Here is a 15,200-nt window from a genome sequence, read left to right as displayed (position 1 = left end):
TTTTCACTGATATTTCGGTGTTATTTACATTTCAGAATAGTTTTTTCCCCCTCAAAATAGACAATAATAACATAAAAAGCGTGAATAAGAGAAAAACCACACGGTCCTTCAAGTTGAGCTGATGACACGTTCAATAAACAAAGAATACACAGCAAAAACTCCAGAGTTAAAATAACTCTGGGAGTATATGGGAGACCACACTACAGAGCAGAGGTGGAAAGTCCAGGGGTCAGAAAGTAAAAGTCCTGCCATATTTTTTTTTTCCACCCACTGAAGCTGTGTTAAAGTTAATGAGATAATTAAGTGATTAATTGAGTGATGGTTGAGCATTATTGAAGACACCTGATGATAACAAGCAGAATCACCAAAGGAGAAAATCACAATTTTTAAGATACCATCACAGAGGTCATGGTTTGCTTTAGTTGGGCTCTTGACCCTTGACTTTTTAATATTAGAATTTGTTTGGGTTGTTGTAACTGAGTTATAACAGCCAGACAAGCAAAGAGAAAAGATGGTCAGGTAATGTTGATTATGTTTTCACATAATCATTATTTGATCTGAACTCATTTAGAGCCTAATCTCTGAGTTAGATTTACATTATTGATTACAGCAGCACTGTGATTAAACAGAAGATCAGCTTTATCGATAAAATATGAAGGATTTCTTAAAAGTTCTTCTGATCAAAAAAAAAAAAAAAAAACCTTTTTGTTAGGCACACACAGACATCAAGTATCAGCCTGTGAATCTCAACAACGGTGACAAGCAACATATTCTGATCAACAGATCAACTCTGAACATTAGAAAACAAGCTACTAAAAAGTCCCATAAAAACAGCAAAAAACAAAATAGTGAGAATAAAGAAAATTACTAAAACAATTAAATAATTTATTCATGCAGCAATGCATGATGGGAGCCGTGGATGAATTTTGATTGGTGGCACCCAGAATGCACTGCAACATTCTTAATTATTCTCACCATTGTTGAGATTCACAGGCAGATTCTTGATCTCTGTGTGTCTAAATGTGAGCCTTTTTTTCTAAGAACTTTTGATGAAACCTTTGAATTATTTTGAAAAAAAAAAAAAACTGGATCTTGTGCTGTAGAATCACAATAATGTAAATCTAACTCAGAGATTGGGCTCTAAACGAGTTCAGTGAATCAGATCAAATAATTATATGAAAACATAACCAACACCACCTGATCATGATTTAACTTTGTTTGTCTGGTTGGTTTTAATGCAGTTAAAACTGCCCAAATAAAATCTAATGTTAAAAAGTCAAGGGTCAAGAGCCCAACTAAAGCAAACCCTGACCTCGATGATGGTATCTTAAAAAATAGTGATTTTCTCCTTTGGTGATTCTGCTTGTTATCATCAGGTGTCTTCAATAATGATCAATCATCGAACGGCCAGTTTGGACTACATCCCTCTACTTCCTTCTTTAATGACGTCACTAAAACAGTTTTTTGACTAACCTCCGCCCACAGGAATACACAAAAAAGGGGGCGTGGTCTTGTTGCGCTCCCACGGAGAAGAGCGAGAGTTGCGTTTGTAGAGTGTGTTTGTCGCCATGTCGTCGAAACGCTGTTATTTTCATCCCGCAGTCCAATCACCTTTGTTTGGCCTTCCCAGGGACGCTGTACTTAGAGATCAATGCTGTCGAATCACAACACAGGAACCGCTGGCACAATCAGAACTCGTTACGTATTTCTGAAGGAGGGACTTCATAGAACAAGGAAGTCATCAGCCCGTTTTTATGACAGTGGAAACAGCGGTATACAGATAAGTAAATTATGTGAAAAATACTGTGTTTTTTTACACACGAAACATGAACACATGTTATATTGCACACTATAAACACAATCAAAGCTTAAAAAAACCACAAAAAACAGGACCTTTAAAAGAACACTGAAAAGTGTTAAAGTTAATGAGATAATTAATTGATGATTGAGTGATGATTGACCATTATTGAAGGCACCTGATATTAAAAAGGCAAGGGACAAGAGCTCAACTAAAGCAAACACTCATCTACACGATGGTGGCTTAAAAATTGTGATTTTCTCCTTTGGTGATTCTGCTTGTTATCATCAGGTGTCTTCAATAATGCTCAATCATCACTCAATTTATCACTTAATTATCTCATTAACTTCAACACTGCTTCAGCAACCAACATCATCTGAGTAAGAGTTTCTGTTGCTTTTACTTACCATAATGAACATGTATCAGAGACACAGAGTCAAAGCAGCCAGAGAAAGGTTTAGCTTAAAGAGTAGTGATGTTACGTATGACACTGAGGCTTCGATGTACGTATCGCGCATGCGACACAATTTCTAGCGAAGCCCCGTATCGGGGTGTGTATTGGTCATGTGATCGATGACAAATGAAGCCTCACTTTCTATCCAATCACATGCGCGTTTCGCTTTACGTGTCATAAGGTTCGAACCCCAGATCTTACTTAACGAGTCCTCGTTGGCTTAGTCTGGTTGATGGGTTTGTGAGGAGAGTGCTGTATTTCGAAAGTTATTCAATATATTACATTTAAATAACCAACAACATTTATTTGTCAGTACTTATTCATTCATTCTTTTTTTTTTTTTTTTTTATTCTTACTTTATTGTCTTTTTGTTTTTGTAAAATCTTTGCACTTTTGGTGTTTTTTTAAGTAACTTGGTGTTAGTATTTGGGGTTAGGGTGGGATTAAAGGTGCCCTCGAATCAAAAATGGAATTTTCCTTAGCATAGTTAAATAACAAGAGTTCAGTACATGGAAAAGACATGCACTGAGTTTCAAACTCCATTGTTTCCTCATTCTTATATAAATCTCATTTGTTTAAAATACATCCGGAGAACAGGCGAATCTCAACATAACACAGACTGTTACGTAACAGTCGGGGACTCCGCCCCCAATATTTGCATATGCTCATGATCTAGGCTAGGCGGAACCGCCCAGCGGAATCATCGGAAGTTCTGCAGGCAGAGTGAAGAAACAAGCCAAGCGAGGATAACAGCGAAAATGGCAGATCATGGAAATAAATGTTATGTTCCAGGCTGTGCAGGGGATGTGAAAACTTTTCATAGTCTTCCTCCAGAAAAAAACTGTCAAAAGGCATGGCTGATTTTTATCTATAACCGGATACCGGAACAATTTAACTCAAAGTTGTTAGTTTGCTCTGCCCATTTCACCGCGGACAACTTTTCTAACCTGGGACAATATCAAGCAGGCTTCGCTCAGCGTTTGACACTGAAGAAAGGGGGAATTCCAACTATATTCCCGCAAGCAGTAAGTAGTGCTTTTATCCACATCTTGGCTGTAGAAACTATTTCTGATTAAATGTAAAGTTTCTTAGTGAGCTAACAACATTAACGTTACTAATAGCTAAATCGTAATCACACTACAGCAGCTGAGTAGTAAACATGACACTGCTTTTTTGGAATGTCTACTATGCTTTACTTTGGTTGGCTAAATAAATCAAATTTAAAATCCTATCGGTAATGTCAATATATTAGAAACAAATTTTCGCGCTACACAGTTCGTTGTTTAGAGTTGTTATTGCAAAGTGAAGAAGCTATCATTGTAAAACCATACAGCGACACATTATTACAATTAATTTTTTTTACAATGCTAAAAACAAAGTTGCAAATACTGACGTTATGAGTTATAGTGTAAAGTTAACGCTATATGCTAGTTCCATTGATGTAACAGTTACGTTTTGCAGGTTCATACTGAAAATAAAGACTAACTTACCACTCAGAAACGTTCATGGCCAATCCCAACAAAATTGGTTGTTCCTCTTCATCTGCATCTTCGTCAGAAACAGGCTCAAACATATAAGATTGAATACCAAAACTCTCCATCGTTCACGCCGTACAGTACAGATTTGTTCGCTATCAGTGTGAGCTACTGGAAGGAGCCGAACAGTGAAACAGCCAATCAGAGCGGAGCACCATATTACTATTCATGAGCCTTCCAAATAAGGCAAAAACAGACCTTTTCATTCTAGGGGCTATTTGTGGGGTTATAAATGGAGCTGTAAAACCATATCTGGACAATTTTCAACCATAAAAAAGCCACATACCCTCTATGTAGATATCAGGGAACAATTTAAAATGTTTTTTCAAATCACTCAAGGGCACCTTTAAGGGAGAGGGGATAGGGTTGGTGTTTGGTGAAGGATTTGTGTTTAGAGCAATGGCAACAGCCAAAAAAGAAAGACTTACCCTATCTGGGAATATTTCGAGCTTATACGTTCCAATGTATGTATGCTTTTCTAAAAAAAAACAAGTTTTTGCTTAAACGTATTTTGTTCTTGTATGTAATTTCTTAATTTCATATAACTTTATTCAGAAGGTGAGATGCTTGGTGTGTGACAAGGAACTTGTGCTGTTTCCGTACATATCATCCATGCTAAGGCTTTTCACTTGTGAATGCGTGTAGAGATAAATAGTACATTACATCATATTAAATCATGTAAGGTCATATTTTATTGTCACACTTTAAAGAGTAAATTAATTTATTTAATGGACAAATGAAACACAGACGTGTAAGGCTTTTATTTGTACACATAACATTGAAACTGTGGGGTGTGTGGTGGTTACGTCATCTGACAGAGCTTCTTCCAAATGCTTCTGGCTGCTATGTGTTAAATAAGCACCAGATGGCGCTGTTCTCAACACTCTTGAAGCGTTGAATCTTTTCCCGAAAAACAGTCAGGGAAAAGCCTCAATGCTTCATGAGGCTTCATTTACCCATCCCTATTAAAGAGTCAAGGGCCCAACAAAAGCAAACACTTATCTCTGTAATGGTGACACTAAACTTTATTACTTTCAACAAAACATCAACACCTAAACCTCTGTTCATTTTCAACAAGAACTTTAGTATGAAATAAATGTTGGGATTTAAATGGTATTGTCTGTTTTGTGGGTCACCATTGTGCTGAAGAGTGTAGAGCAGGGGTCCTCAAATCCGGACTTTGAGATCCACATTCCTGCAGAGTTTAGCGCCAAGTTTGTTTTAGTTGAGTATTTGTCTTTTGTTGAGTTGCTTCTTTATCAGCAATTGCAGGTGTTTTCAGAAAACATTTCTGCATTGATAAAACAGGTTTGCATGTTCGTTTTAATAATAGACAAATGACTGTTTTTTTCTGTAAATTTTGGTTTAAGGAAATGAGTAAAATATGCAATTGATGTGAAAAAATATAACATATAAATATAACACTATCATTTCGTTCCTGATGCTGAATATTACTACAAACAACACATTCATTGCATCATTATTAACTAACTTTATAACTTGTGTTGTAGTGATGTGTCGTTCTTGAACGATTCGTTCATTTTGAACGAATCTTTAATGTGACTCGGGAAGAACGAGTCGTCTCGGGGGGTGATTCGTTCAGTCGCGCATGTGCAATATTCTACAGGTTCTGTACTGCTAGAAGTAGTTCACCTGATGATTCAATTGATTAGTTCATTTCATGAGTCTTTCGGGTTTTTGAGTCCTTCCTTAATCACGTGACAGACCCATACGCTATGCTGTGTGACCCAAGCACATTATATTTATTAGTAAATAACGTTAACTCTCCAGTTTTGTTTGAGTTTGTGTTACAACTGTTAAAGCTGAAGTTATCATAACCTTGATGTTTTAAACTAACATTAATAATTCAAATTCAAAATGTTATTTGCTCAAAAAGGACATAATGACATAAATTAAAAGCAATCTTCTTATACATATATTAGACTAATATGTCGAGTCTGACTAGGAAAATCAATTATTATAACAGCAAACTCAAAATTGGAGTAAAAATAAACAAACTAGGCTATAAATACTTTGTATTGTAGGCTTGGATTATTATATTATTATATATGTTTATTTACAGATAGACAGTCAAAAAGATAAATTAATATTTTATTTATAACAGGGCTTTATTTATTTATAATAACACACCACAGATCCTCAAGAAACAGTAACAAAAACAGTGACAGAAATGTCAGAAATAGCGTATGGGTCTGTCACGTGTTTAAGGAACGACTCAGAAAACCCGAAAGACTCATAAAAAGAACTAATCAATTCTCTTTCCGGCTCAGAATGCATTGGCTTAGTGTATGGGTCTGTCACATGTTTAAGGAACGACTCAAAAACCCAAAAGACTCATGAAATGAACTAATCAATTCTCTTACCGGCTCAGACTGCATTGGTTTAGCATGGGACTGCCTGTCATGTCATTAAGGAATGACTTAAACCCGAAGACTTGTCAGACAAGAGGTGAGGTGAGCTTAATCAGCTTGTCATAAACTGAAGACCCAGGTAATGAATTAATTAATCATTTCTGAATCTTATAGCATTGTAGTTTTGTATTGTTTGTAGTGGGATCAACGTTTGCATAAGTAGTAGATGTGTTGGGAAAGTAACACGTAACATTTTAATTACATTTTGCTAAAATGAACGAAATGACTCAAAAAAAGATTCGTTCATTTTGTTGAACGAGACTCAAAAGTCCGAGTCAGTAAAATGATCCGAATTTTCCATCACTATTGTGTTGTGTCATTCATACACTCACAGACATCAACATTTGGCATATGAAACACAACAATGGTGACATACTTCATGCCAGCATACAAAACACATTCATGGCTCCCAGCATGCATTGCGACATGAATAAACTGTGCAGCTGTATTTTTTTGTCACTATTGCTGAGGTTTTTATAATTAGTGCTGATGTCTAAGTGTGTCATAAATAACTTTCAAATAGTTTTGGACAATCTTGCACAAATCACTTCAGTGTTACAAACAGTTTTTATTATATCATTTGAGTTTATTATTTTTTTCTCAAATAAAGTTTCAACTCGAAAAGCAAGTCAGATTAAAAGCAAGTGCTTAAACAACTTTAACGCAGGCATCTGATCATTAAAACAGACATGTTAATCTGCTTAATCTATGCAGAAATATTTTCCAAAAACACCTACAATCGCTGATAAAGAAGCAACTTAACATGATGGTGACATCACACTAAACATTTTCAATAAGACAACATCTAAACCTCTGTTAATTCTCAATAAGATCTTCTGTAGACGAGTGACAGAAATAAAGTCAGTCTGGTTAGTAATAAGTGAAGCTGGTAATGCTGTTTGTGGAGTTGTTTAATCAGATCTTCAGAGATTTAATGTCTTTTATCTTCAGTTCATCTAAAGCTGTGGCTGAAGAAAGTTGTAGTTTGTGTTTTTATTTCTCTTTCTTTCAGTGTTTGTTCACAGCAGGTGTTTGAATGAAAGAATGTTTCAGGAACATCAAACTAACCTTTAAATAACATTCTACTAACATTAAGGAAACTGGACCATTTATGTTTTTGGAATGTTACAAATCAACGTTCCAAGAATGTTGAATTTTAGATCAAAATTAAGTTAAAAGAACATTTGAGGGACATTATAAAAACATTCCTCTAACATCAAGAAAACTGGATGTTTTCCATGTTCCCAGAACCAACACTGGATATTTGGAGAACATTATCTCTGTAACGTCAAGATGGCTAACTTTGATCGAATTCCGGGTCACAGGCTGGATGACAGAGGAACAAGGAAACATGAAAGCATCCATTTGAGTTCTGCGAAGAACCTTTTGAGTGAAGATACCAGTGTTTGCCAGATCTGGGCCACATGTGAGCCAAGAGCAAAGAAATAAACCAGAACTGGACCTTATCTGATTCACAAAATTTTTAAATATTATTTATAGAGTCATCTCAGCTTTAATAAGCCTGTTATCAAGCAGAATCACTGAAGGAAACTGAAAAAGGAGATGAGCAGAAAGGTCCATTCTGTACTGCAGAATAAAAAAAAAATAAAATAAAAAAAATAAAAAGTACTCTGAGATGACACTCAACAATCTCAACAATGGCAACAATCATTTTGTCGAGGTAAGGATAGCCTAATGTTGTGGCAATGCAATGTAAAAAGTGGCCTCAAGATCATATGTTGAGGGAACAATATATTTTTCTCATGGCCACTAGTTAAATGTATAAACAACCTGCACGACCATGGAAACCTGGAATTATCAGAAATGGATAAGCCTACAATAATTCTTAATTATGTTTAATTAAGAATGATAAAATAATGGTGGAATTAAGAAATTATATTATTTGAATGTTGTCTGTATAGTCAAAATTGGACGCAAAATATAGCTAATATAGGCCTACAGAGAGGTAAAGAGATATGGCAAATGAAGGCGAAAATAAAGCAAATAGGGCCTCCAGATGGTTGAAGGTCAAAATTACAGTTTCAGTGCAGCTTCAAAAGGCTTTAAATGATACCAGACGAGGAATAAGAGTCTTATCTAGAGAAACAAGCAGTCATTTTCGAAAAAATGTACAACTGTATATGCTTTATAAACACAAATGATCGCCTTGCACATGCTTCCGCTTCCCGTATTCTTCAAAAAGCTGCACTGAAACTGTTATTTTGACCTTCAACCATCTGGATGCCATTGAAGACCACTATAAGGAGAATAATCATGGAATGTTTTCATCAAAAACCTTCATTTCTTTTATCTCCCCCTAACTCCCCTGTAGTTCACACCCTGGGCTGAGAATCCACAATCATAATCCAAACACAGTCAAAGGTCTTATACCAGAAAAACAGTCCAAACAATAACAAGTAACACAAATGAAGAGCAACCCACATGAACCAGTAAAATAAACCAAAACATGGGAAACAAGATAAAATTACCCAGTAATGCAGTTCTTAACACTTGCAAATAGTGACTGAAAAATCAGGCCTTATATAAGAAGAGGTAATGAGGTTAATGAGACACTACAGCTCTTAAACAATTATGGATAATTAGGCCTAGCAATGAACTATGGGAAATGAAGTCAGTGCAAGAATAAAAATAGTCCATGGTGGAGTGCCCTCTGGTGACTGACAATATTTTTATACAAACTGTAGACGATTCATCTGTGAGAGTCTGATGATGATGGCGATGTCTGTTCTGAATTCTTTTGTTCAACTTTTCTGGATGTGATGTCATACACCACAATAAAAACAGTGGCCACGCCCACCAGAGCAGAGATGACCAATCGGAATCGGGACACAGCTTCAGGAATATGACAACAGAATGCACAATCTGAGGAAATAAAGGAACAACATGAAATAGAACAATGCATTACAATAAGATGAATATTTTATCTGAAAGAGACACAAGGAACCTTAATACTCTGAGACTGCACTTATTTATTATTGAAGGTGAAGTGTGTTATTTCTTGAATTTCTAAATTCATTAGTTCAAACAGGTTTCCTGAACACTCCCCTTGATTTCCATTGGTTGAACAAACTCACACCATTGAATGTACCAAAGGATGCTCAAACAAACAGAGCACAGAGCAGAGGTGTATAGTCCAGGGGTCAGAAAGTAAAAGTCCTGCCATATTTTTATTCCACCCACTGAAGCAGTGTTAAAGTTAATGAGATAATTAAGTGATTAATTGAGTGATGATTGAGCATTATTGAAGACACCTGATGATAACAAGCAGAATCACCAAAGGAGAAAATCACAATTTTTAAGACACCATCGTGGAGATGAGTGTTTGCTTTAGTTGAGCTCTTGACCCTTGATTGTTTAATCTTACATCTTGTTTGGGATGTTAACTGGATTGTAACAGCTAGTCAAGTTAAGAGAAAAGATGATCATGTATTGGTTATGTTTTCACATGACTGTAACTTGACCTGAATTCATTTAGAGCTCAATCTCTGAGTTAGATTTACATTATTGATTACAGCAGCACTGTGATTCTACAGAAGATCAGCTTTATCAATATAATCTAAAAGATTTCACAAAAGTTCTTCTGAATAAAACAAAAGGCACACACAGACATCAAGAATCAGCCTGGGAATCAGTCACAGAAAAACAGAAATTTTATTTTAAAAAATAAAATAGTGAGAATAAAGAAAATTACTAAGACAATTAAGCTCATTATATTGTATCAGATTATATTGTATAAGCTGAATTTCTGTAGAATCACAGTGCTGCTGTAATCAATAATGTAAATCAAACTCAGAGATTGAGTTCAGGTCAAATTACAATTATGTGAAAACATAACCAACACCACCTGATCATCTTTTCTCTTTACTTGTCTGGCTGTGATGACTCAGTTAACAGTCCAAACAAGATCTAATATTAGAAAGTCAAGGGTCAAGAGCTCAACACTCATCTCCATGATGGTGTCTTAAAAATAGTGATTTTCTCCTTTGGTGATTCTGCTTGTTATCATCAGGTGTCTTCAATAATCCTCAATCATCACTCAATTATTCACTTAATTATCTCATTAACTTTAACACTGCTTCAGTGGGTGGAATAAAAATACTTCTACTTCTACTTTCTGACCCCTGGACTATACACCTCTGAGAAGTGTTTTAAAGTCTCTTTGAACCAGAATTTGCAAACGACTTTTCTCTAGTGTTGTGACATATTTCCAAGTGAAATGGAATACTGAATAGAGTTTTACTTCAGCGCTCCTCCTCTCCATCTCTCGCTCATAGTAGACAAATGATTGCAGAGGAATGGTTTAAGTGTTTTCAACCCAAGCCGTCAAACAGACGTCATCAGAGAAGGAACGCCATTCCAGACCGGAAAATTGAGAATAATTTAGTTAAGTTTTTAATTTTGTTAAGTTTTTAGCTCTTGTTTGTAATACAATATTTGTACAGTAAAAATGCAGATGTTTTCTTTTGCGGGCATTGTTTCCCAGCCAGCAGAGCCATGTGGGGCCCAAATGGGTTTGACCTGGGCTATCTAACTGGGACCCAGCCAGTTTTGCACCCAGTTTCCATGTAGGCCCCACATGGATTTGCCCAGATGAAATGAACACTGCTTAGTGTGCACACTACAGGCTGTTTAATGTAACACTTAATCAGTGTTGGAGGTAATGAGATAATTAAGTGATTGAATAATGATTTTGTATTAGTGAAGAACACCTGCTGTTAACAAGCAGAATCACTGAAGGAAAGAGAAACACAAGAACTACTTCCAGCCACAGCCTTGGATGAAATCAACTGAAGATAAAATACATTACATCTCTCAAGATCTGATTAAACATCTCCACAAACAACATTAGCTTCACTTATTACTAACCAGACTGACTTTATTTCTGTCAGACATCTACAGAAGTTCGTATTAAGAATTAAGAAGAGGCTTAGATGTTGATTACTTATTTGAAAGTAATAGTTTGATTTGATGTTACCATTGTGGCGATCAGTGTGTGCTTTAGTCAGGCTCTTGACTTTTTAACATTAGCTTTTCTCTTGACAGCTGTGTCTGTTTGTTATGGTGAGAACAGCAAGAGAAAATATAATCAGATGCTGTAAGCTGATTGATGATAAGAATATAATCATATATTAATTCTGTTTTATTGTTATGATTCTACAGCAAGAAAATAATAGAATTTAATCAGAACATCAAACGATTTATAACACACCATTTACATATTTTGGGCTCCTGTGAGTTTTACTCGCACACAGACATCAAGAATCAGCATATGAATCTCAACAATGGTGACATGCTTCAATGGTGCAATGCATTCTGAGTGCATCATACGAAACTTATCCATGGCTCCCAGAATGCATTGCACCATTGAAGCATGTCAGTAGCCCAAAATATGTAAATGGTGTATTATAAATCGTTTGATGTTCTGATTAAATTCTATTATTCTCTTGCTGTAGATTCATAACAATAAAACAGAATTAATAACATACTACCCGTATAAACCTCCCACGTAATATCAATGAGTTAAACCAATATATGATGATTATATTCTTATCATCAATCAGCTTACAGCATCTGATTATATTTTCTCTTGCTGTTCTCGCCATAACAAACAGACACAGCTGTCAAGAGAAAAACTAATGTTAAAAAGTCAAGAGCCTGACTAAAGCACACACTGATCGCCACAATGGTAACATCAAATCAAACTATTACTTTCAAATAAGTAATCAACATCTAAGCCTCTTCTTAATTCTTAATACGAACTTCTGTAGGTGTCTGACAGAAATAAAGTCAGTCTGGTTAGTAATAAGTGAAGCTAATGTTGTTTGTGGAGTTGTTTAATCAGATCTTGAGAGATGTAATGTATTTTATCTTCAGTTGATTTCATCCAAGGCTGTGGCTGGAAGTAGTTCTTGTGTTTCTCTTTCCTTCAGTGATTCTGCTTGTTAACAGCAGGTGTTCTTCACTAATACAAAATCATTATTCAATCACTTAATTATCTCATTACCTCCAACACTGATTAAGTGTTACATTAAACAGCCTGTAGTGTGCACACTAAGCAGTGTTCATTTCATCTGGGCAAATCCATGTGGGGCCTACATGGAAACTGGGTGCAAAACTGGCTGGGTCCCAGTTAGATAGCCCAGGTCAAACCCATTTGGGCCCCACATGGCTCTGCTGGCTGGGTTGTTACCATGGCAACCACTTGAGCTTCCGCATTTCACGCACTTCTCGTTTGCTTAAAATGCCCTTAAATCCAGCACAGTTATTAACTCTTTTCATTACAGTAGATCCGGTTCGCCGAAGATGAGACGAATCTGATATATATATGTGCCGCAAGTCAAGAGCATATGATTTATTTTCAATTATTAATTTCAATAAATAAATACAAATACTTTGATTTGGCACATTGCCCATATTGTTTGTAGTTATTTATTGACTTATTTGTTATTATTTATTGCCTGTGGTGTACCCAAATGATTACTGCGGGAATCCAACATTCGATATTAAGCAGAAATAAATCATATAGTAGTGCTCTTGAGTTGCAGCGCTATAGTAGCCTATATAAAATATTGTAGGCTAGGCTAGTCAAGACAAGCTAGGTTAGTTACATTATGTTAAAATTGCGTAAAGGGATTTTAGCGTTGAATTTCTCCTGAAGGAACATCAAAACCCACATCCACTAACTGTTAAAAATACAGCACTGACAAAAATACATCAGATCAATGTTTGTGAACAGATCTCCTCAGTAAATACATGACAGTGCCACCAGTGGACATAGTAATATCACATACCTGGACATGTGTGACAGAGATCAGTGTTCAGATGTTGAGTCTGGTTGCTGATGGAGTTGTTCAGCACACAGCTGTACGAATCATCCAGACACTCCAGATGTAAAGAAAGGCTTCTGTTGAGATCAGACACACTGATGCTGGACAATAAACGGTTTCCTTTGTACCAGGAGAGAGTCACATGACCCACATTCACAGCTGAACACACCAATGAACATGATGATGATGAATTTTGGGGGGATTCACTGATAATAACCGGAATGGGAAGATGAGCTGGAAAACATGAGAAAATAGAGAGAAATATGCATAAAATGTGGCTTCAACCAGTTGAGGACACACATGACCTACTGTACCCAGATAACATGCAAAGATCAAAATAATCAATGCCCAACTAAATGAAACACTGACCACCAAAATGGTGACTAAACATTTTCAATAAAACATCAACATCTAAACCTGTTAATTCTCAAAAAGAACTTCTGCTGAGATCTTGAGAGATTTATTGTCTTCTTTTATCTTCAGTTGATTTCAGGTGTGGCTTTAAGTCAGTTGTAATTGTGTTTCATTTTTTGAGAGTTCAAGCATGATGTTGAAATACATCACAGTGTAACATTGATTAAATGCCATTACCATTGATTTTTTGTTGAAATTTCAAAGTTTTTTCAACATTAATTGCAGGTGCAAAAGAGATATTGATTCCCAATGCGGTTAACGTTGATCATTGCTTGCTATCTGGGTACAGTTCAACTTCCCATGCACACACAGGCACGAACACAATATATACCACGTTTTGTTTCAATGCACCAAAGCATTAACTAATTTACAGTCTAACTAACTTTGTTTTGCCAGGAATCAGAATGATGTTGAAAATCAAAACTGTCCAGTAGGTTTTGTGTGGCTTGTAGCCATAAATATATATACATTGTAATATATATTAGAGTGAGCTGTAATTCTCTACTCACCATAAACAGAAACACTGAATGTGGTTTTGCTGCCTCTGATGATCACTTCATAAACTCCAGAGTCTGTAGTTGTGGTGTTCATGATGGTCAGAGATCCAGTCTGATTGTCCAGCTTCAGTCTGTCTTTGAATCTCTCATCAAGAACATCATCATATGTGGAGATTTCATCGAGCTCTCTGTTGATTTTAGCTATAAGAGGCCCGTTAGTTCCAAACCTCCACTCTATCAGATCATCATCATGTATTTCAGTAAGATTAGTGTTTAGAGTGACTGAATCTCCCTCCTTCACTGACACTGACTTCACTGCATCTGTGTCAGCAAACACTCCTGAAGAACAGTTTCCAATTTAGTTACCTTTTTTCCCCAGTTTAAGTTGGTTTAATAAAGCTTTAATTTAAGTTTAATGTTGTTTTGATTTTGTTCCACACAAATAACATGCAACTATACATCTTTTCTATGACTTACCAACCAGACAGCAACAGCACAAACAGCGAAAAGCAAATATGTGAAACATTTTCTTTAGCAGTTCAGTTGTGTGAAGTTTCAGTCAAGTCTGAAAACCTGTGAGTGTCTGCAGACAGTAAAGTTGTGCAGACTGAATTAGACCATGCCCCATATCTTGAACCACACTTTCTCTCTTCAAAACTCCACCCCCAAGGCCTGTCAATCCAAATTGATTGACAGGTGAAAATGGTATCTCCATTTAAAAGGTACATTTTATGTTATTCCAAGAAAATAATAAAATCTCTTACAGCACAAAACTTCAGGAGCATCCACACTGACAGTGATTACATGACCCTCAGAGTGTCTGAGCTGTTGTTTCTGGTAGACAATCATATTCTGTGGTGAATCACTTTCTGCATTTCAGTCAGTCACACTGTTATTTACCCAAATACCTTACTAGACATGACACATTATATTTAGGGTGACCGAACGTCCTTTTTTCCCAGGACATGTCCTGTTTTCACATCCTGTCCTGGCCGTCCTGGTTGTTTTTTATAAAGTGATGAAAATGTCCTGGTTTAAATTATTTTTCATTGGGCCAGTAAATTGACCGGTGTTACAAGATTTTCGGTTTCTGAGATTTTTGGTTTCCGAAGTCGGAGCATACATTAATATTAATGAGATTTGCAGATATGCACGATCCCACTGAGCAAATTACGTCCAGAAGACGTCTTTTTGAGGTCTTGTCTCAGGTTGAAAAGACGTC

The 15,200-nt window shown here is 36.1% G+C and overlaps 1 protein-coding gene across 2 annotated transcripts; it reads right to left on the bottom strand.

Annotated features, from left to right (window-relative positions):
* Positions 1–6,776: 6,776 nt before the first annotated feature.
* On the bottom strand, positions 6,777–14,602 carry LOC137027984 (CD48 antigen-like). Of its 2 annotated transcripts, none has more exons than XM_067396651.1 (4): positions 14,456–14,602; positions 13,991–14,317; positions 13,032–13,301; positions 6,777–9,102 (listed from the first exon to the last, which is right to left on the bottom strand). In XM_067396651.1, exons 1-4 carry the CDS (start codon positions 14,502–14,504, stop codon positions 8,930–8,932), a joined length of 819 nt encoding a protein of 272 aa, XP_067252752.1. In that variant the 5' UTR covers positions 14,505–14,602; the 3' UTR covers positions 6,777–8,929. The 2 variants fall into 2 exon arrangements, with proteins under 2 accessions (XP_067252752.1, XP_067252753.1); XM_067396652.1 differs by having other exon boundaries at positions 13,991–14,179.
* Between the last annotated feature and the right edge of the window lie 598 nt (positions 14,603–15,200).

This window comes from Chanodichthys erythropterus, chromosome 10, assembly GCF_024489055.1.
Source record: "Chanodichthys erythropterus isolate Z2021 chromosome 10, ASM2448905v1, whole genome shotgun sequence".
NCBI classification, from domain to species: Eukaryota; Metazoa; Chordata; class Actinopteri; order Cypriniformes; family Xenocyprididae; genus Chanodichthys; species Chanodichthys erythropterus.
Note: the sequence above shows the minus strand (reverse complement) of the source record. Positions and strands in the feature narration are given on the sequence as shown.

Bases quoted from the DNA above. Each gene is read 5' to 3' on its own strand.
- LOC137027984 (XM_067396651.1), bottom strand. From the start codon at position 14,504: ATGTTTCACATATTTGCTTTTCGCTGTTTGTGCTGTTGCTGTCTGGTT. The intron at 14,318-14,455 runs GTAAGTCATAGA...ACTGTTCTTCAG, and splicing joins GTGCTGTTGCTGTCTGGTTG to GAGTGTTTGCTGACACAGAT. The intron at 13,302-13,990 runs GTGAGTAGAGAA...CATGTTTTCCAG, and splicing joins ATTCAGTGTTTCTGTTTATG to CTCATCTTCCCATTCCGGTT.